This window comes from Protopterus annectens, chromosome 1.part1 (assembly GCF_019279795.1).
Source record: "Protopterus annectens isolate FY-2018-M chromosome 1.part1, PAN1.0, whole genome shotgun sequence".
NCBI lineage: Eukaryota > Metazoa > Chordata > Ceratodontiformes > Protopteridae > Protopterus > Protopterus annectens.
Genome location: NC_056726.1, coordinates 1,255,936,226 through 1,255,960,482, shown reverse-complemented (window position 1 = coordinate 1,255,960,482; position 24,257 = coordinate 1,255,936,226). Strand labels below are relative to the sequence as shown.

At 38.6% G+C, this 24,257-nt stretch overlaps 1 protein-coding gene across 2 annotated transcripts in view; it reads right to left on the bottom strand.

Annotated features, from left to right (window-relative positions):
• Positions 1-24,257, bottom strand: part of LOC122809728 (sulfotransferase 2B1-like) — a 395,124-nt gene that overhangs the window by 294,166 nt on the left and 76,701 nt on the right. For both annotated transcript variants that reach the window (XM_044081447.1, XM_044081438.1), the window contains exon 2: positions 16,733-16,883. In XM_044081447.1, coding sequence (XP_043937382.1) covers positions 16,733-16,868 — 136 coding nt within the window. In that variant the 5' untranslated portion in view covers positions 16,869-16,883. The remainder of the gene's footprint in view (positions 1-16,732; positions 16,884-24,257) is intronic.

Sequence of the window (24,257 nt, the reverse complement as noted above, 5' to 3'; positions counted from 1 at the left end):
TGCCTCAAGATTCACAGATTCAACTTGTTGTAGCTGGCCTTAGTGGATTGTACGAGTGGACATATTTCATTGCCATACTACTGATCAGTGATTACTTCCCTTTTTATGTTTGCTCTATCATGTAGTAGCTTCCTCATTCTCTTGCATGGTTTGGTAATGGCTGGAGTCCACGATGCCAGATGCCTGCATGTATGGCATTGTGTCTTGGTTTTATTTGGGAATGCATAATCCATGCATTCCTGGCAGTGTTCATGGAATGCCTGTATAACAGGTTCTGAGGTGTGGCCCATATTTTGCACCTGCACAGGGCCTTTAATGGATTCTACATCAGTTTGGAGGAGTGCAACATTTGCTTTACACATGTTTTTCACTGTGGTTTTCTGGCCAGGGACTGTGGTCAGGATGTGTATATCCAGTGTGATTACTCTATGGTCTGGTCTTACCAGTGAGGGATACACTTCTCATCTTGCCATCCAGTACCCATGTTGCTGATTATCACATCTAGTATGCTTACCCCTCTTGTGGGAATAGTACGTTGTTCCTGGGCATTTTGGTTTATGGATTCTAGGCACTTTTGTCCTACAGTGTTGAAGCTAGATTAATGCTCCCAGTCTATGTTTGGGTATTTTCAGTCACCCAATATAATGTGGTTTGGAGGGCTTGATATATTCATGTATTCCAACATAGGCCAAGTACAGTTCCTGGTGTTACGATGGTAGTCTGTAGCAGGCTATAAACTGGGAGGCAGTTTTAGCCACTGTTACTTGACCATGGCTAGTCCATGCTGCTTCTTGTTGTGGTACTAACATGGGGGTGTGGTTATCCTTGACACTTATTGCTAGTCACCCTCCTTTTGTAGCTTGTTCCATGTTTTGAGGCTGTACAGCACAGTATGAGGTGTAACCTGGTAGTGTTAGGGTGCTGTTGTGAGCCTTGACCCAGTTTTCTGTTACAGGACAGATATCAACATTCTCCATACTGGGGGAGTTTAGACTGCATGCATCTTGCTGTTTAAACTTCTAGCATTGTGTAGCATTACATCTAGGTTCTTATCCCTTGTGATACCTATGGAGGTGGGTTTATGTTTTGAGCCTTACCTATTCAAGGCATGCTGTGGGTAACAACAGCCTTTGCCAGTATCCATAAGGCCAGGACTGATAGGTGCATGCCACCCCTAGCAGGTGGAGCATCATGTCATGCTCAGCATGTCATCCCAGGCTGGCACACATTGGATCCCCTTTGACTAACAGCAATACTTCAGCCAGTTATCAATTGATCATCTCATCGTCATATTGTGGCATCATGCTTGGTGAGGGTAGGATGTTAGTCAGAGTCATCAAGTTTGCATATACTACATGTTGTTACATTGCTTAACACATGGCATTCATGCCTCAGGTGGTGCTGCAGGGCTGCCTCTGTCAGATGCACATACTACACTCCCTGTACATGTTTGAGAGCAGGTTATGTCATTTTAGGCATCCCTGTTATTATATGAGTAAGTCAGAGAGGGGTATCATTCCCAGGGTTCCTACTGAGCCAGTGTATGTGCTATGTGCTATGTGCTGCCTCTTTGCCAAGGCCAGGGCATACTGGGCACGCCTCCTTCTGATGACTGGGGCAGGCTCAGGTTGTTCCTCCTCCGAGTCATGCTCTGCCTGTGATGGCCTTGGCAATGGTGGGGGGCTGTTTGGCCCGGCCCTATGCTGGTCCTGCTGCAGCTGTTTTCACAAGATCATATTATGTAGCATAGCACATACCATGACAATTTGGGTGTATGTAGTTGGTGAGTACTGCAAGTCTCCACCAGATGTGTCCAGACACCGGAACCGTGACTTGAGCAGCCCAAACACATGCTCTATTACATTACGTGATTGTGCGTGTGCCTCATTATGGCGTTCCTGTTCAGGTGTGTGTGCATTTCTGATGGGTATCATCAGCCACGTCTCCAGTGCATAACCTGCATCCCCCACTAGGTGTCCATGTGGGATGTGCCCATTGGCAAATGTCAGGTACAGCTGCGTCAAATGCCAGATATGGGAATCATGGTAACTCCCAGGGCAGCCAGCATACACATTCATTATTATGCCCTGGGCATCACACATGACCTGGCAGTTGATGGAGGGGAAGCCCTTGCGGTTAATGTAGGCCCTACCCCGCTCACCGGCTGGTGCTTTGATGCGTATGTGCGTGCAGTCTATTGCACCCACTACCTCAGGGTATTCCGCTATTTGCTGGAAGAGATGCATATTGCTGGCCAATACCTCATGGGCATTGAAGAAATATACATGATCACTGACATGTGCTGACATGGCATCCAGGAACTGGTGCAGTACCCTGGAGGCTGATGCCTGTGATATCCCATCATATCACCAGTTGGTCTCTGGAAGGTACCTGTTGCTAGTACTCTTAGGCCAACACATACCTTGGTTTCCACTGGGATGGGTTCCCCTCTGTTGGTTCTGTGTGTGAGGCGTGGCTGCACAGCTCAACAATTGCTGCAGGAGGTCTTTGTCCACTCTATAGCTCCACTATCTCCAGCTCATGTAACCCTGGTAGGTGACCCTAGGCCTGTACACTCTTCTCCATCTCCTCACTGTGGGTTGTGGCACGCCCTTCTGACGATTGGGCAGGCCTAGGCTGTTCCTCCTCCCGAGTCATGCCTGCCTGTGATGGCTCTAATGGGGCTTTGCATTGTCCCGGCCCTATGCTCAGTAAGTCGCCAAGGTAAAGCAGCTGTAAGATCATATTATGTAGCATAGCACATACCATGACATCACTTGGGTGTATGTAGTTGGTGAGTACTACAAAATCTCCACCAGATGTGTCCAGAGACACCGAACTGGTGATTTCGAGCAGCCCAAACACATGCTCTATTACATTACGTGTTTGTGTGCCTCATTATGGTACCCCTGTTCAGGTGTGTGTGCATTTCTGATGGTGTTTACCACGGCTCCAGTGTGCATAACCAACCTGCATCCCCCACTAGGTGTCCATATGTGGGATGTCCCCATTGGGCAAATGTGTCAGGTACAGCTGCGCCAATGCCAGATATGGAATCATGGGAGTCCTGTGCAGCCAGCACAATACATTCATTATTATGCCCTGGGCACGACATGACCTGGTGCAGTTGATGGAGGGGGAAGCCCTTTGGCGGTTAATGTAGGTCTCTACCCCACTCACCGGGTTGGTGCTTTGATGCGTATGTGCGTGTTCCACACCCACTACCTCATAGGGTATTCTACACGGTTGAAGAGATGATATTGTCATTAATACCCTCATGGCATTGAGGAAATATACATGATCACCGACATGTACTGACATGGCATCCAGGAACTGGTGCAGTACCCTGGAGGCTGATGCCTGTGGATATCCCCATCATCACCAGTTGGTCTCTGGAAGGTACCCTGTTGCTAGTACTCTTAGGCCAACACATACCTTGGTTTCCACCTCTCGATGGGTTCTGTTATTCTAAAGTGAGGCGTGGCCTGCACAGCTCAAATCATTTGCTGCAGGAGGTCTTTCTTTTGTTCACTCTATAGCGCCCACTATCTCCAGCTCATGTAACCCATGGTAGGTGACCCAGGCTCAGACATTCTCTCCGCCTCTCACTGTGGGCTGTGTAAGCACCATTTGTACTTGTCACCACCTCAGCAAGTCGCCCATGTCACCTTATGAGCTATAGCAGCCTTGGCCTAGCATTTGCCTGAGTTCAACTTCAACTTTCAGTCAGTTTCACTCACTCTAATAGCTTACTCCCCTGTCTTGCAGCAGTGTCTCTCTTGAGAAAAAAAAAGAAAACATCCTGCACTGGTGTTCTAGAGATTTAAGATTTCAAGTGCTGGTTGGGCTAACATCAGCCACGGCCTGTTTTAACTGTCTGCTCTCAATTGTGGTTCAAGCCTGCTAGCTCCAGCAGTATTCCTGCTAGCTTTCCTACTAATTCTGTTGCTGTTTTTCCTCTGTTTCAGGGGGAGCAACAAATATGCATATTTCAGCAGAAACACGCCACAGTGGCTTTTCACACATGCGACACATGCTTTTAGCGGGCGGTTTAGAATCTTCTTATTTAGGTTAAAACAAGCGCACACCAGCACAAATGGTCTTACTAAGCTCGTTGGCCAACAGGCTCCACATGCTCAGTCTGCCTTTACACGCGCACACCGTCTTACTGCTGTTGCCTCATGGCGCGGGTGGCACACGCAAATGATGCACGCCCAGCAAGAAACTTTGGTGGCCAGGTACATTTCCCACTTGTTTTCCCATCTTTTTTGTCATCCTTTTTTTAGCAGGGTTTAAAACCCAAGAACTTTCAAAAACCCCCTTTGGGGGCCCCCCTTTTGGGTTTTGGGGCAAAATTTTTTACCCCAAATTTTGCTCTGATTGCCAGTTTTACCAATACCCTTTTTATTTTTTTTTTTTTTTTTTTTTTTTTTTTGGGGGGGGGGGGGGGGGGGGGGGGGGCCCCTTTTTTTTCCCCCAAGAATCAAAAAACCTCGGCCCCAAAAAAAAACCTTAGTTTAAACGGGGGGAAAAAAAAAGCCCAAAAAGTTTTGGGGAAACTTTTCCCCACCCCCCCTGAACCCCCATGGTTTAAAACTTTTCCCACAAAATTTACCTTTGGAAAAAAAATTTTCCCCCCCAAAACGGTTCTTTTTTTCTTTCCAAACCCTTGTAAACCCCATTTTTTTGGGAAAATTTTTTGGGCCGGGGAAACCCCAAACCTTTAAAAGGGAATTTTGGGAAATTTAAAATTTTTGGGGTTTTCTTTTGGGAAAATTGTTTTAAAAACCCAAAAAAAAAACCCTTTGTAGTTTGCAAAAAAAGGGAAATTTCCCAAAACCCCCCAAAAATTGGGAAGGCCCGGGTTTAAAAACCCTAAATTTCCAATGGGGTTTTTTCCCTAAACTTTTTTTCCCAAAAAGGGCCCTTTTTAAAACCCCTTTTCCTTGTTTTAAAAAAAAAGGTTTTTAAAAAATTTTCTGAAAATTCAAGGGGCCGAAAATTTCCCCATTTAAAAATTTCCCCAAACTTTGGGGAAAAAGGGAAAGTTTCCCCAAAGGGAAAACATTAAAAAAATGGGGAAAATTTTACCCCCCTTTTTCCCCAAAAAATAAAAACTTTTTTTAAAAACCAAAAATAGAAAAACCCAAATTTCAAGGGTTTAAAAAAATTTTTCAAAAAAACTTCCAAAAAATTTGAAAGGGAACGAAAAAAGGCCCAAAAAAACCCCTTAAGGGTTGCCCCGGGGACTTTTTTTTCGCGGGGAAAAGGGGGTTTGGGAAAAATTTTTTAAAAAAACCCAAAAAAAACCTCAAAAATATTTTCCCCCAAAAAAAAAAATTTTTAAATATTTTTAAATCCAATTTTATTTAAAAAAAGGGGGATCAAAAAAGGGGGAAACCCCCCAAAAAAAAAGGGGGGTTTTAAAGGAAAACAGTTTAAATTTCCCTAAATCCCCCACAAAAAAGTAAAACCCTTTAATACCAAAAATAAAAAATTTTTGGGAAAAACCCCGGAAGCGGGGGGCAAAAAATTTACCAGAAAAAAACGCTCAACCCCTTTCAAAGGGGGACCAAAAACCCGGGGAAAGAAAAAAGGGGGGCGTTTTACCCGAAAAAACCCAATTAAAGGTTTGACAAAAAGTTTGGTTGAAAACCCGGGGTTTAAGAAACCTCTTATTTCAAGGGCCAAAACATTGCCCCTAAAGAAAAATGAAAAATCGTTTTTCCTTAAAAAGGGTTTCTTGCAAAGAAGGTTTTTGGGGAATTTTTAAACTTCTTCCAAGAAAAGACCTCCCAATGAAACTCATTGACAATTTTTAAAAGGCCCCTTTTTCCCACTATGCCAATGATTGATCAAAATGCATTTTTTTTGGCACAGCAGCTGGAGAGGCCACAAAGTTCCTCACCAAAAGGATAAAGGGTCTCAAAAATCTGTCCTATGCTGCCCGACTGAAAGAACTCCAGCTCTATTCAGCTTACGCTTGCTCAGAGGTGACCTTTGCCTAACATACGAGGCCATGTCAAACCCAGATTTGATGAATATGCTTCACCTCAAAAATCTAGATCCATCAGAGCCACAAGGCGGGAGACTTAAACCTCGACACGGCTATTAGGACGTGCTGGAGGATAGATTCATCACCCAAAGACTCCTATGCTGTGGAACAAAATCCCGGTACATGTGAGGCAGAGCACCTAAGCGGCCTTGTTCAAGAGAAATCTTGACCAATGGATGGGAGATCGCAGATATACCCCAGGAATTACCTCAGTGTCACTGCTCGACAGAGGCACAGCAAAATAATGGGTATAGTTCCCCATACTAAAGGGGTGGCGTAAGCCACAAAACAATGGGCTAGGCTTATAAATGCCCTTGGGCAGATAGCCTAGTATGAACCTATGAACCTATGAACCTATATGTGTCTGACATCTGTCATGTAACACTGATCTCCAATGAACTGCATTTCTTTCTGCCATTCCCCCCTGTGATGTCACCTATCTCCTACTTTGTTCCTCCCCCTTATGTAACTCTTACACTACTCAGAATGTGCTCATTTGCTATGTGACAGTGCGATTCAGTATCCTAATACTCATTTACATCAGATTGCCTAATAATGCTTAGTTACATGTCTTAGACTCAGCTTCCCCCCTTAGGAACCACTAAATGGTGGCCATGTTGTTTTTGGTCTGCTGGTCCCTGCATTGTAAATCCATATATTGCATAAAACCCACATTTGTGGGTTTATAACCTTCATTTTTATGTTTTCTATAGCGCAGCCCGTTTGCGTGGGGCTGCACTGCGTTTAAACATCGACGAAAAAAAAATATTTATTTCTCAATTTTGCATCGGGGTACCTTGCCAGTGGCCACATATTTGACCATTGGCATGCTGCCTGACACATATGCACCCTTTATTTAGAGCTGATATGGCTCCATTGTGTTGTTTGCAGAAATGCACTCAGTTGTCAACTGAGTACATTTCTGCAGCTAAAACGGCTCTTACATGGGCTGGTCTGGGCTTCGTGGATCACTAATCTGCCTCATTTGCATGCCCTTCGGCTGCAAGTGAGGTGATTAGCATATCCACGCCCACTCTGTGTAAGAGACATTTTAGCTGGTCTCTTACACGGAATTTCAGGCTGTTCCTGGATCGCAAGGGCTGCATGGAGTCTTACACTACTCTTAGACTCCGTGCAAGCCTTCGTCAATCCTGCCCATTGTGTCTTACTACTTGTATTTATCTAGACAGCTTCACTGTTTCAGGGCAATTGGTTTGTAACAGTGTACTGTCATACCACGAATACTGCAATTACTAAGCTTTTTTATGTAGCACAATGAGGGAATAAAGGTTTCTTTAAGGGAAGGTACCATAGCATCTAAGTTAAAGATTTGACAAATGAATAGATCTACATACATTTTGTTATGTTAGCTCTTGAGGGAAGTATACACATCCTACTAAATAAATGAGAGACATTGGAGATGAATTTAAAAGAACTATTATCTATGTATCAATCAATCTATCTATCTATCTATCTATCTATCTATCTATCTATCTATCTATCTATATGTATGCGGGTGTGTGTGTGTGTGTGTGTGTGTGTGTGTGTGTGTGTGTGTACCATAAATGTCATTTTGGTTGACATCTGTTTAATGAACAAAATTTGGTCGACTAAGCAGATGATTGACAGGTGTGCAAAATCCCACAATTCTTGGGTTCGGGAATATGCCTTTTCCCCAGTGTTATATGACTTTAGCATATATAATTATCTGCATATTTGGGGGAAAAAATCTTGCTTTGGTGGTGCAGGGGGCTTGCTCCACTGCAAAAAACAATGTTTTAACGTCTTCTGTTTTGTTTTAATTTTGCATGTACTTAGGTTATTGCTCAGTGCATGCATAGTAAAGTTTATGGTTTGTGGTCAACATTATAAACGTTGACATCTGGGTCCTTCCTTTACTTTCACCATATATGCATGCATGCATACATGTATATATATTATTTATATATATATATATATATATATTATATTTGTACACAAACAACTATCTATCTATCTATATATATATATATATATATATATACACTAAGCAGAAATAATTATTTTCATGAAAGTTTTACTTAATCTGGTCTTAAAATAGTTATAAGGTATGACAAAATTAGAGTGAAAAGGTAGCATATGAAAAAATATATGCTTCTGGCAATTGGAATTAGTTATCTTAATTATATTTATCAAACAAAATTAAGACTTTGAGAGGATAAGACCACTGTATTTGTAAGGAAGGCTAAGAATAAGTGTGTAATCAATGAACAATATTTTTGAAATGTACGACTTATTGTTTGGGATTCACAAATGAGTAGTACAAGGCAATAAGCAGAAAAGAGCAACAAATACTGCCGTGTAAAATGGAGTCATTTCAGAAACAGGAAGTGCAGTTGCACAAGTAGGTGAAATTGGACAGTTGGCATCACATGCTAATGATCATATAATGATATGGAAATTAGCAACATTATGGCAATGAGCCAGAAGCATAGCTGGTTCAACCAGTACCCTGGGCTAGTACTGTAAAACAGCTCCACACCCTCTCCACTCTTCAAGTGAAGATAAAAAATGGACAGTCCTTCTTTTGGCACACCAACCAGGTGGCCATATGCATGATACACCCCAAACCCTCCTGCCTCAGCCATTCAGGTCCATTTTCTGTGTCCTGTCTACAATCCAAATTTATTTTAAGCTGTCAATGTATTCCCCTGACTTAAACTAGGGATAACTATACCTGTGAACTTTCCTATCTCATGTCTTTTCATTTATCCTCTGTAAATAATTTACCTGTAATTATGTCTACATTGTTATATTTTTGACTCTGACTAACTTAGAGCTTTTCTCTCTGGGCCTCCGTTGAAAATGGACATGTATCCAGTCAGACTATCCTGGTCAACAAATGTGAACTGAGGAAAGGTTTTAAACAGCAAAACAAACCACAAAGATGGGAGGAAGTGCCACAATAGTATCCTGGCTGGCGAGTGCTGGCGGGAGCCAAAAAGTTCACGAAAACAAGCGGTGAGGTAACCTTGGCAAAAACAGTAAAAAGCCACGCTACTCCGAAGTAGTAAAATCCAATGGTTTAATAGAAACTGTACCACAATCCAAAGACAGAACAGTATCGTCACAGTACATCATTGAACAGGTAGTACATCATTTAAGAAGTACGACAAACAAATATCCAGCCTTGAATGTATATAGAACTGAACAAGTACTACATACAAAGACAAAAAAGCAAAAAAATTGTGTAGTGCATTAATAATGTAAAAAATATAAAGAAATATAAAAAATATATATATATATAATGTTTAAAATAAATTAAGCAATAATTAAGAATGAAATGTCGTATGTAGGTTCATTAATGATATTACATGCTTAACAGTTTCAGTTGGTAATGACCTTATAACAAAAAATATATATATAGTTCAAACTAACAATGCCTACCTGACCTATAATTGTGCAAAGCATATATATATAAGAAAGTTGTATATGATAATTACAAAAATTAGTATATTACATATGTACATTTAGATTATTAATTATGAAATTTGATAAAAATGTTTAGTAAGAATTTAGACAAATCAATACCTAAATACCAGTATGAATGTGGTAAGCTATTAAAGTAGATCACCCAACTACGTCATGTTCAAAAATTGTACAATTCAATGAGGTATTGAAGAAAATTACAATAAAGTGTTACAAGAAAGTACTACAAAAGAATACTGCATAAAATATATGATGATAAATAACTAAGATAGCAGTAATGGGTACCATCAGAATAGTTATGTTAGAAGGACATATACCTATCTAAATAAGCTGTTCAGTTTAAGAATACAAATGATTGAACAGTATTCATTAAGGCCAGGTTCTCTATGTGCTGCTAAACGTAACTGCCAACATAACTCTTTCTTTTCTAATTGTAACCTAAGTAAATTTTCATTGGGCAAAATGGTATTAGTAGGGCATACTTGATCGATGACCATGAAGTCAAAGCTGTGATCCACATTAGTGCCACAATGTTTTGCAAGGGCATTTTCATCCTTTCTGTTATTAATCGATAACCATGCTCATATACCCTATCCTCAGGCGTCTGTCAGTCTTCCCTATGTAAAAGCGGGCATTGTTTGCACTGTGCTAGATAAACTAATGCCTACTGTTACAGTTGAAACGTTTCCAAATTCTGAAAGTATGTGAACCCATTGAAATGAATCTGCTGTATTAATGAAAGCACACTGCCTACATGCCCCACATTTTGAAGTGCCTCCTTAGTCCTTGTTACTACGGGCTTCCTTTAGCAATTCTTTCATGTTGTTGCCCTCTTAAAGGTAATGGTAGGTTCAACCCCAACTAATTTAGTGACATCTTTCTCCAGGGAAAGACAAAACCAGTATTTCTTGACTACTTTAGAAATCTCAATAGCCTCAGGGCAATAGACAAAGGTAAATGAGTTAACATAATTTTTCCGTCTCCACAATGATCCAACTACAGTAAGTTCAGGACTGATGGTACTGGTCAAACTGCTACTCAACAGTTCCTCATTGTTTTGTTCAGTTTGTAAATCTAACTTGTTCTGAATACCCAAAATTGCTGTGTAGACCCCACGCTCTCTTTTCAGCGTGACCTCCCCAAAGATGTTGTCTAGAAATGAACTTGGGTAACCTCTGTGTCTAAACATGTATAGATTGTCACACTCTCTAGAAAAGTCTTCTGCAAGGGTGGTCATTCTTGCTAGTCTTACCAATTGGCCTTTCACTACTGATTTCTTTTGGTAGTAAGGATGGGAGCTTAAGAAGTGTAAGTAGGTGTTTGAAAAAGTGCTCTTCCTATATATCTGGGACGTGTACTGGTTCTGCCTTTTACTTATAATAGTGTCCAGAAAACAGATGTCATTGGTTTTGAAATTCATGGTAAATTTCAGAAAGCCAGTAGTGGAGTTGAAGAAGTCAACCAAATCCCTTGCGTCTGCCTCGTCTCCTTTCAGGAGAATGAAGATGTCATCCAGGTATCTTTTGTACAAGCAAATACTAGATGACCAACTACTGCTGAAAAGATATGAGGTCTCCCAGTGGGCCATCACCAAATTGGCGAAACTGGCACCCACTGGTGACCCCATAGCAACTCCAATTTTTTGCAAGAACAACTTGTCTCCAAATGAGACAAAGTTGTTTTTTAAAATGATGTCTAACAATTGTTCGACCAAGTTGCATTGGTCACTGGAAGCCCCTCTTGACCCTATGAACTCGACTACCCATTCAATTCCCAAATCCTGGGGGATACTGGAGTAGAGGTCACATACATCGACCGTTAAGAAGTTCAAAGAACAGTCAAAAGTCACGTCCCGTAAGCTTTCCAGAAATGACCAAGAATCTTTGAGAATTTGGTCCTCTCCCTCCACAAATCTTTTGAGAATTGAGTCAACTAGCTTCGCAGCAGGATAAGTTATTGACTGACGGGCGTCAACAAGCGTGCGAAAGGGTGGGTTCTCCAAACTTTTATGAAGTTTGGGAATCCCAAAAATTTTGGGGATCCTAGGGGCAAGCATGGTTAAGTATTGACTTTGTTCACCTGTTATTAACCTGTCAATAAACAGGTCATTTAAATGTGACTTAATGTGCTGGTGGGCTTGGTTAAGCTGATTCCTGCTGACCATTTCATAGGTGTCCCTTTCCATTAATGTAAACATGATGTTCATGTAATCAGTGTTGTAAACTATTGCAAGTCCACCCCCCTTGTCCGGTTTCATCAATCTCACCGGTAATTTCCTAAATGTAGTCAACAATTCCTGTTCATCTTTGGAAATATTAAATTGGTGAGTATTCTTTGTTCGGGAAGTTATTTCCCTGAATTCTAACTCACAAAGGTGTTCAAAAAAGTGAAGTGAGTTGTTGAGGGGTGGATTAAAACTACTAGGGACACGCAGTGGGTCAACTAGGAAGCTAGAGTCAGAGTTGTTAAACATCATGTTGAGGTTGAGCTTCCTAATGAACATTTTAAAGTCCAGTAATAAATCTACAATGTTACAAGCCTGTGAAGGCACAAACGTAAGTCCTTTTGCAAACAGTTCAATGAGTTCGCTGTCAACATGACACTCTGTGTAGTTATAAATTTTAAAGTCAGCATCCTTATTAGTCACTGTCTCAAATAGGGTCAGTCCCACTGTTGGTTGGTGCTCCGGGTGTTGTAACGTCTCACTGGAGCCACTGGTCGTTTCTGTTTCCAGCTCGACCCCCTCCCCCTTCTGTAGTTTTTTTGTTGTTGGTTTGGGATAACCCAGTCGTCTTCTTCAAACACGTCTGATGTTGGATCGTGTTCAATTAAAACCCCTGTCCCCATAGCATGTTCTTCATTGGTAGAAAAATCGTCAGTATTGGGACCGGGCCTATTGTTGTTCTGTCGGTTGTTACCTGGTCTGGTCCGAAATCCTGCCGGTTGGTTACGTTGGTTACTTTGTTTTACAAAGGTATGGTTACGTTGTCCAAGTCGAGGGTGGGCATTGCTCGGATTTGGGAACGCTGACATCTGTTTAATGAACAAAATTTGGTCGACTAAGCAGATGATTGACAGGTGTGCAAAATCCCACAATTCTTGGGTTCGGGAATATGCCTTTTCCCCAGTGTTATATGACTTTAGCATATATAATTATCTGCATATTTGGGGAAAAAATCTTGCTTTGGTGGTGCAGGGGGCTTGCTCCACTGCAAAAAACAATGTTTTAACGTCTTCTGTTTTGTTTTAATTTTGCATGTACTTAGGTTATTGCTCAGTGCATGCATAGTAAAGTTTATGGTTTGTGGTCAACATTATAAACGTTGACATCTGGGTCCTTCCTTTACTTTCACCATATATGCATGCATGCATACATGTATATATATTATTTATATATATATATATATATATATATATATATATATATATACATATATATATATATATATGTACACAAACAACTATATATATATATATATATATATATATATATATATATATATATATATATGGATATATATATATATATATATATATATATATATATATATATATATTATATTTGTACACAAACAACTATCTATCTATCTATATATATATATATATATATATATATATATATATATATATATATATACACACACACTAAGCAGAAATAATTATTTTCATGAAAGTTTTACTTAATCTGGTCTTAAAATAGTTATAAGGTATGACAAAATTAGAGTGAAAAGGTAGCATATGAAAAAATATATGCTTCTGGCAATTGGAATTAGTTATCTTAATTATATTTATCAAACAAAATTAAGACTTTGAGAGGATAAGACCACTGTATTTGTAAGGAAGGCTAAGAATAAGTGTGTAATCAATGAACAATATTTTGAAATGTACCGACTTATTGTTTGGGATTCACAAATGAGTAGTACAAGGCAATAAGCAGAAAAGAGCAACAAATACTGCCGTGTAAAATGGAGTCATTTCAGAAACAGGAAGTGCAGTTGCACAAGTAGGTGAAATTGGACAGTTGGCATCACATGCTAATGATCATATAATGATATGGAAATTAGCAACATTATGGCAATGAGCCAGAAGCATAGCTGGTTCAACCAGTACCCTGGGCTAGTACTGTAAAACAGCTCCACACCCTCTCCACTCTTCAAGTGAAGATAAAAAAAAATGGACAGTCCTTCTTTTGGCACACCAACCAGGTGGCCATATGCATGATACACCCCAAACCCTCCTGCCTCAGCCATTCAGGTCCATTTTCTGTGTCCTGTCTACAATCCAAATTTATTTTAAGCTGTCAATGTATTCCCCTGACTTAAACTAGGGATAACTATACCTGTGAACTTTCCTATCTCATGTCTTTTCATTTATCCTCTGTAAATAATTTACCTGTAATTATGTCTACATTGTTATATTTTTGACTCTGACTAACTTGGAGCTTTTCTCCCTGGGCCTCCGTTGAAAATGGACATGTATCCAGTCAGACTATCCTGGTCAACAAATGTAAAATGAAATAATAAAATAAAGAAATAAATTAAACTGTAGCAATTTTTTTGCTACAAATGTGTCAAACAGTTGTTACAGTTTATATCTTGCCTGCATAGAGCATTACAGCACTCATGTTTCAGTTAAAAAAAATCTTCTTTTTAAACTCTAGCAAACTGTTTGTAACAAATGTAGGAGACAGATGCTACAGTTTATACATTCTTTGCATGTAGTGCTACACTGCTCAAGTTTTAGTTAAAACAAAAAAGATTTTTTTTCTTTTAAACTGTAGCAAACTACTACAATGTTGAAAGCAGTTGCTACAGTTTAGACCCCATGTGGATCACTACAGTACTCAGGTTGGACCACTCATACAACACCAGCTTTTAAAAGCCAATATTACATTAATAGATGTTTGGGTTAGGCTGGTAGTCTCTCACAACACTTTGCTCCTGATGCAGTCATTGCATGTTAGAGGCCACTCTTGTAGCTAGTGCTTGTGAATGAGTACATCATCACCCTCCACATCACAGAAGGTTCCTAATTCTCTTAACATACCATCACCTCCATAACAGAGACAGCACTAACATTTGGACAGAAACGCAATACAGTAGCTGGCAAGTATGCCATGGTCACTAAAAATCTCATGACATGTGTGGAATACAGATCCTTGTGAACACTAAGGTATGCATAACTTTAACAATTCTTGTTATAGGGACTCCAAGGTGGATAAATCATTGTCTTTGTCTAATTAATATGTCATTAACTCCATGATTTTATGCTGCAGCATGTGGAATAAAATATGTGGATCACAGAGGAGAGAAACAAAACTATACATGCATTCTATGAAATAACTAGTTTCCCTGAGGTTCCAGGGGGTCACTGAATGTACCTGCTTTATGCTCTGGAGATCTGCTGCAATTATATTTGCTGTCTGTGCAGTTGTGCACATCATTGTGGTATACAAACAGACAGAGCATGGGATTATCATTGGAGAACCAGACAGACAGGAGTCAGCAGCAGGGGTAGATGCTGGGTGAGGAGCCATTGAAAAACTGGCCACAGGGGAACACCATGAAGGTCAGAGATGGGCACAGTACAACACAGAAATAGCAGACTGTGCCTGCCTGTGCCCAATAAAGCACAACCTTTATATGCCTTGCATATTAACCTCAACACGTATTGGTTATCCTCTGTGCCGTTCTCATCTCATCTTGCCTACTATGGTCCCTATCTAATGTACACACAGATGTTGTGCATTAAACCACAGTTTTGTTCATATGAGCTGCATACCAGTGGTGGTACTGCATTGCAGACACCCACACAGCCAAATCCTTGATGGGCTACCTCTGCCTGCACCTAAATCCTATCCTTGCTCATCCATTGTTGAAATCTTCCAGGTGTTCTCCATCCCCCTGTTAGCATGTGGCTGTGCAGTGATCTCGCATGAAGAAAAACACGGGAGTCTTGAAGTTATCCAAGCAATGCCTCTGTCTGTTTGTGGACTAAGTACATTAGCCCAGTCAGATGTGCCACTCTCCTGTAATGTGTAGACCACTTTAGTTACTGCAGAGCTCCAGCTCAGCCCTCCTGTTTCCCTCACCCCACTGTCATCAGGTAGTTGTGGACCAACCACTTCTCAAACAATAAAAGAGTATCACAGATATCCAGTCATGCTCCTCAATTTCCTGTGGCTTGTGTATCCTTAACATAGCAGCCATAGAACAGTGCTTTCCTCTGTAGCTTGACAACAATATCACAAAAATGTGTTCAGCTCACTAGTTCTGCAAAATTCAGTACCACAATGACTAGTACAATCACAACAGCTGTTTTTATCATCCAGGGTTTGGGCATGTAGTGAGGCAGTGATGATAATAATTCAGTTTAGAGTGAATCTCTCTGAACTGCCTATTTAACATAATGCATTCTGGACCTTAACTGTGCAGAGAGGCTCATGCCTGCCTATTAAGACTGTATGGCAGCCCATGCATGTGAGAGCAGACCTGTGATTTCTACATAGCTGCAGGGGTCTTAATCAACTTCACAGCCCTTAGGACTGCTGTGCCATAATCAAACCATTAACAGGCAACATATTCAGTAAATGCTGTTTAAGTAAAGTCAGCTTGAACATATTAGTGCAAATCTTCATCTTTTTGATAGTTGACTAACTTCATTTAAGTTGGTATATGCTTGTAGGGTATATTTTTTATGATGTCTTTGTGTAATTTTTGTTGCTGCTGGTATTTTTTTATAGAGTAACTATCACAAAGGTGATGATCACTACAATGGTGGGATATCTTTTTCTTTTAATGTGTATCATCTTCATGGAAACAGGACTACAGCATTCTTCAAATTAGATATTGTGGGAGATTTATTCTGATTAAAAGCAATGCTACATGTATTTTCTGAATAATAATGTACGCTTTTTGACAAAAGGGGTCTTTATGAATGTTGATGTTAGTTTAACTTAAAATCTGTTTTACTTGAAAATCTGATCGACCTTTCTGCATAAGGTTTGCTGTTATTTTGTTTAACTTTAATCTGTTTTACTTGAATGTTTTGTTGTCCTTTCTGTATCCCAAGAAGTGTTCTAGACAATAAATAGCAGTCTGTTTTATCAATTTTATACTAGATTTTTCAATACTAATTCAATGTTGCTTTACTAAATAAACAGCACACCTTCTAGGAAATGTTTAAGAGTATTTTACTTTTTCTACATACCACACTTGGGATAAGTAACATTGAAGACGTCATCATCTCTGACTTGAAATTCATTGGTTGCATAATTCAGGCTTATGTCATCATGTACCATTTTTGGAAATAAGATTCCATCATGCAACATATAATGGTCACTCATGATTGGTGGAAAGCTCTGTAAAAAAAAAAAAAGATGAAGTACTTAATGTGTGCAGTAATTAATGTTGTAAAATATAAACCTAACAGAAAACAAGCACGTTTATTGTATTTACTTATTTATTTATTGGCATTTGTTTACCAGGAAAGTCCACTGGGCCAAAACAGCCCATTTTCAGTGGAGGCCCAGAGAGAAAATCTCCACAAGAAAGTTAGTATGACAGTACATGATATTCAAAGCAGTTAGTCAATACAAACAGTATTATACAAAGTAAGTTGCATGTAACATACAATTTGTACAGAGTAATACATTTTAAAGCATACATAGTAACTTTCACAATCATATTACTATACATTTAAAGGAACATATAGTGGTTAAAACAGTTGTATTACTTTGCTTTTCAAGGTTGTCTAAGAGTGTCAGCCAGAACAATGGTGCTTGGCAATGTGTATTGAATTAGTCCCTGATACTTAGGCACAGATAGATATCTTATACATGTTTTAACTAGTAGTAAAGGAATGATTAGAAGGGGTGAATATGTAAATAAGGGTAATATGACAATGTATGGGGAATCAGGTTATGGAAGGATGAGAACTGAGGCATCTGCATTGCCATAGAGTGGAGAGGTGCTGCCGCAGAGATTTTTTTGAAGGAGAAGATTTCACTGGAGGTCCTCGTAGCTACTGGGAGAGCATTCCATAGTTTGGCAATAGAGAAAGAGTAGAGCATGTGGCCAGCTGGGAGTTTTGGTTTGTCTACTTGGTGTAGAAGTTGATTTTAAGATCTGAGTGGTCTATTTGGGTGATAGTGAGTTAAAATGTAACAATGGGCTGGGAGTCTAATGGTTTGTAAATTATTTTGTGTGGTGTGATTAGGTGTAAGTAGGTTAGGCAATGTCGAAGTTCTGGCCAGTTAAGCAAGTATAGGGAGATGCAGTGAATGGAAGAGTATTTTGCATTGGTTGCAAACTTGGCAAACTTATTGTAACAGGACTCAAGCTTGGTTTTTAGGGAGGAAAGTATATTAGTAAAGAGAGGAGCACCATACAGGAGAAAAGGTAGGAGAAAGGTTAAGGTGAGAGTTCACTTTGTAGAGCAGTTAAGAAAGTGTTTATGTCTATAGAGGGTGCCTAATTTTTGGTGTGTTTTTATGATATTATTGTGGACAGGTCAAATGTCAGGTTTTCATCCAAAATAACTCCAAGTAATTTTGTGTGGGAGATCATCTCTATAGTGCTATTGTTTTGAGAATGAATGATAAAATCTGTCTTGTTTACCGAGATGTTTTTCTTGGGAATAAATAAAAGCAATTTGGTTTTATTGGGGTTTAGGGTGAGATGATTATTGGCCATCCAAATTTCAGTAGCAGTAAAGGCATTCTGTGTTATTTACAGAAGTTCTGTTGTCGATTTTGCAGAGCAAATCATGGTTGAATCATCTGCACATTGTACTACTAATTCATTATTAGGAGTAGAGTGAAAGTCATTTATAAATATACTGAAAATAAGCCATCCTAAGATGGTGCCTTGGGGAACACCTGTGGAAGACTCAAGAAATGGAGACAAAGTGTTGAGCCATCTATTAGATTACTGTCTGTTTTTTGACAGTTAGTGAACCAGAACTAATTTTTGGTGTGTTTTTATGATATTATTATGGACATGGAGGTCAAATGTCAGGTTTTCATTCAAACTAACTCCAAGTAATTTTTTGTGGGAGACAATCTCTATAGTGCTGTTGTTTTGTTTTATTGGGGTTTAGGGTGAGATGATTATTGGCCATCCAAATTTCAGTAGGAGTAAAGGCATTCTGGGCTATTTACATAAGTTCTGTTGTCGATTTGGCAGAGCAAATAATGGTTGAATCATCTGCACATTGTACTACTAATTCGTTATTAAGAGTGGAGTGAAAGTCATTTATAAATATACTGAAAATAAGCCATCCTAAGATGGAGCCTTGGGGAACACCTGCGGAAGACTCAAGCAATGGAGACAAAGTATTGAACCATCTATTAGATTGCTGTCTGTTTTTTGATAGTTAGTGAACCAGAACTAATTTTGGTGTGTTTTTCTGATATTATTATGGACATGGAGGTCAAATGTCAGGTTTTCATCCAAAATAACTCCAAGTAATTTTGTGTAGGAGACAATCTCTATAGTGCTCTTGTTTTGAGAATGAATGATAAAATCTGTCTTGTTTACCAAGATGTTTTTCTTGGGAATAAATAGTAACAATTTGGTTTTATTGGGGTTTAGGGTGAGATGATGGGGATTAGGGGGGATAAATTCTTGTCCCAGAGACTTCCCATACTTTGGAACAGGCTACCCATCTATGTCAAGCAAAGTTCTTCATTAACACTCTTCAAGCAAAATCTTGATGAGTGGATGGGAAATAGGAAATACACCCCGGGGATCACTTCTGTGTCTCTGCTCGATAGTGGCACAGGAAAATAACTTTCTTGTGTGGCGTAAGCCAGGGAACCTTGTTAGCTAGGCTTACGTAGGCCTTTGGGCAGATAGCCTAGTACCTACCTATGAACCTATGAACATATGCTACAAGGAAGTGTGCCTGCTGCTGAGATTTTATTTGGGGCAGAGACTAATATCCAGTCAAGAATTGAGCCACTGTCTTTATTTTGGTTAGGTCTAGTTGTATCTGTGATTAGCTGTGTAGAATTGAAGAGGATGATATTAGACGGTGGAGAGTGACTTGAGAAATCTAGTCAATGTTTATGTTTATATCACCTAAGATAATTGCTTCATTATTTATATTATTTGATATCCAGGCATGAATATCTTCTAGCAGGGGAATGTTGTTACCTGTAGGGATATATATGACTATGATGCAGATGTTTTTAGAAATGTTTAGTTTAAGAAGTGATATTAGTATCTTAGCTGTAGAGAACTGAGGAATGGGGTTGGAATATGAGACAATGGTGAAGTTGTTAGGAAAGAGCATTGCAATGCCTCCTCTTTTTTACTGGGTCTATAAGCCCTTAGATAAGCATAGCCTGGAGGGAGGAATTCTGAGTCTTTTATATAGGGTTTCAACCAAGTTTCAGTTGCAGCTAGTATATCTAGTTTAAGGGATATCTGTGCATGGAATTCTGGTATTTTGTTTCTGATACTTTGGAGATTGATTGTTGTGATATTTAGTGATTTATATAAGCTAGGGAAGTTGACATTCAAAGGTTTGGTTTCCGGGTTTGGGTGGATATCTCCACATAGGGATATGTTAGATTGCTGGTAAAGGTAAGTAAAGGGTGGCAGGTTTCTTTTTAAGTGGCTAGAGATAGATACATAGTTGTAGATTTTTTTTAGTAGGGGAAGTAATTTTAATTTGGTATGTAGAAGTATGCTGAGTGCATACAGGCTGTGGGATATATCTGAGTAACTGGAAAGAGCTGAGGATTGTGTAGCAGTTATAGAAGTTATTGTTTGAGGTATAAGAACTATGTGTGATGATGTTAGTTGAAGTAAGAGACATATCAATAGGCAAGGGGGCAAAGTAGAGAGATAGGTGTTTAGACAGAAGGCGTGAATAAGGGGAAAAACTATTAAGTGAAGTTGTTTATCAGTAGTAGTTTAAAAGTTATAGCATATGGTATGGATGGGTGGTGTGGTAGGTAAAATTATGTTAGGATACTAGATTGGTTGTAGATTAGCTTTGGATGAGTTAATTCTTATTGCATAATGGATTTGGAAGGGGAGGAGTTATGGTGAGATTGAACGTAATTGATGCAGGGATGGGTGATAATGGGGGTAGGGTAGGGGAGTGGAGTGAGCCCGAGTGGATCAAGGACAAATGAAGTGGGCTGGCCCAGGTTGAACAGAACTAGCTGCAAAAACAATCAATGAAACAAGTAAGTATAGTAGAGTGTATTGTTATAGGAGTGTGTTAGGGAAGTGTGACATTGATTTAGAGTAGCAGAGAATTATGTTAAGGACTAGAAAGCAGGTATGGTTTAATACAGAGGAGTAGGCTAGATGGGAGATAGAGTGGAGAGAGCTTACAAGTAACAGCACAGTAAGGCATTAGGGTGAATTAAAGAACAGTTATCATGAACTGCTCAGTGGAAGAAATGCTTCTTTAGTCCTAATAGTACAGATATGTGACCAAGAAGGCTAGAGTGGGTTGGGAATCTAGAGACTAGAAGTAAGAAGGAAAGTGGGGTTAGACTTTAGCAGTGGTGATGTATGAGGGACAGTAGGCTTAACACAAGGGAAAAATGGCTGAAAATTAAATATACATTTCAATCTGTACATACAATGTATAGGAAGATAAACAATCCCAGTACACAATTTGGGCTTTTGGCCGCAAATGGTCAGTGGCTCCCTCCAGGATGTTGATAACTACTTTCCTAGTTAATATTTCCACAGACTTTCTTTTTGTTTTGGCTGATAAAGGGAGAGGTCAGGGTTGAGTGTGCTGCCTGATAAAAAATATAGATGATAAAACATTACTCAGAATGTTAGGCTAAAAAGCAGGATAGTTATAGAGGAGAGGAGGGAGAGATGAGTACAAGGAGGAGGGGAAGGAGGAGAATCTGCAGGTCAAGGAAGAAGTTATGTATAAGATAGGGAGCAAGGGAAAAACAAGAATGAGTATATTCAGGCTGGCTAAATGTTAGGCAATTAACTAAATATTTTACAGTTATATCCTTGCAACAGAGTATAAATAAAGGCTAATAACTGACAGTTACACTTGCAGACAAATGCACTTAATTACTACCAGCAGTACAGATAGCTATCAATTTGCAATTAAGATTATATCTGAACCCAGAGTCAGTTTAGCATTTAGTATATAGCACTATCTAGTGATGCATATATGCTATCTGTTTGACAATCTAACAACTAGAAATCCAAGAGAAAAAAGATTAAAAGTACCAATAAACAATGCATACAATAGGATAACATGCCTGTTATGAATAGTGTCTTTTAACATCTCTACCATGGAGTAAGCAGATTAATTCATAAGATAATAAGCATTTGATGCTAAACCAAACATCATGCAGAGTTCTGTTTCCAAACAAGAATAACTCAGCAGGAAACTTCAGGACTTACAAGAAGCAATCAATAATAATCCTCCAAGACAAATAGTATTTGTATTAGTAATACTGAAGATGTTGATAAAACAAAGTAATATATTTGCTCCCAATGAGGTAAATGCCTCCAGGTTGTGACAAAGTAACAATAAATCAGTCCAGTAAATACAACCCAAAGGCAAACACAGCAAACCTGGAGATCCAGTATATCAAAAGAAATCCAAGTATATAAACTTTCCATAACTGGATACTAAGAACTCCGTTCACAAAAAGATATTCCGTTCGTAAAAAAATGGTTTATTGGCATGCAGCAAGTAAGCACTTTCACATTAGCTTCATCAGACCGTTAAAATTCAAACACTTTTCAGTTACTATCCTTATATACAAAACAGTGAACTACTAATGAGTGAAACACCGTCAATTACTCCTTTAAAGATGTATTCACTTTTACTATCTTCTTTAGTTTAAAATATATAAAAATTCTCCTTCAAATAAATAAATATATATAAGCGTAAGCACAATTGCAATGTTTTTAAGACATTATCATTGTCGCTATTGTTGTTGTCATCTTATATATTTATTTACAACTACTTTAGCATTTCACTTAGTTAACACTATAATTGCTCCCTACCCACTTAATCAACTTGTAATACAGTAACATATTTTTAAAAACTAATATGTGAACATATTACTGAACTTGATTATACATTTATTACGATTTATACTACCTGAATAGTAAGCTAAACATCAAGCAGTTAGCGTCTCATTTATAAAAGCTTGCTCGTAACAAAGTCAATTTAACATCAGCTCACTTAAGCCCTATACTAAACGTGATCAAGCACTTATAAATTCAATTTTATGTTTTATCTACCTCAACTTAATCCTAGTGCTTCTCTCTCTCTCTCTCTCTCTATATATATATATATATATATATATATATATATATATATATATATGCTTAAAATTAGAATTAAAATGTACTAACATCTGACTAAGCCACTCATGCGCTTGTCAACTACCATGACTGCATTACAATTATTAATACTCAGCTGACTAAATTCTATATTCTTATAGAGTATTGCACTCCATTGGGCTTACCACTACATCCAATGAACAATTTTACAGATATCTTCTGCATGTATATCTATAGATGTACAGATGTTTACAGTCCAGTAGTCACTATGCTAATAATTCTTATTGCTATGATTTTTACTAATATCGCCTCTCTATTTGTGCACTTGCTAAAGTTGTAAACACCTTCTAGGTTAATTTTATGCTGTTATGCTAAGGCGTTTAGTGCACATATAGGGCTCATTCACCATCGGAAATAAGTCCATGCTTTAACTAATTCAAAGTACACTTGTATTATCTAACTAATTTCCTGCATCGTGCTATTCTTATTAAAATTTTTATTTTCAGTTCTTGGAAACATCGAGACTACATAATACCTTCTGAGTTCTTATATTACTACTATATTGAGAGATTCTTTAGATGTATATATACATATTTGATGCTATCACTAATATATGGCTGATTCAACTACTGATGATTGTTACTACAGATGGATATTACCTCCAATATATGGCTGGCTTGACTACTGATAGATATTTCTACCTAGACTTATTCTCTATAGACTAGTATTAATTGACTGGTTTTCTATATAGTCCTTTTATTAATATCATTTCTGTTGTAAAATTCAGTGACTACTAAACATCTACTAAGCTGACTATCTCATTTAAAGTCTCATTTAACATGTGACAATACAAGTCAGAAACTCAAATATTGGTTAAAGATGACACTTTCTTAACAGGTCCATGTGCCAATATGTTCCTTAAAGAACATAAGTCCAACTAGGGCTAAATGCTATGATCATAAAGGACTTGGTAAAAATAAAGGACTTGGTAAAAACATATCATGGCATATATATCATCACTTTTTTGGACACTCCCAATTGGGTCCTAATTCTGATGTTCCATTCATCCATAACATATGTTAACTATGCCTTTTTATGTTTGACCTATAATATTTACCCTCTTATATAATCCCAATGGATCCAAGCATGATGCAGTAATAAAAGGTTATAAATGCCAATATCCTTACGTTAATCTCCTACCTAACAACTAGGTGTCTAGCATTTAATAGGGGCTCAATTGATGCCCTATCATTTAGCCCTTTGCCTTTATCTGCTCTCATTCTCATAATCCATTTAATTTCTTTATTTTCTGTTGTATTACGTATATCGTCCTCTCTTATAATAGGGGTAACTAGATCTATAACTTTAAACCGAAATGAATGTTCTTGGCCATTCAACATAATATGTTTGGCCACAGCATTAGTGGTATGGCCTATCCT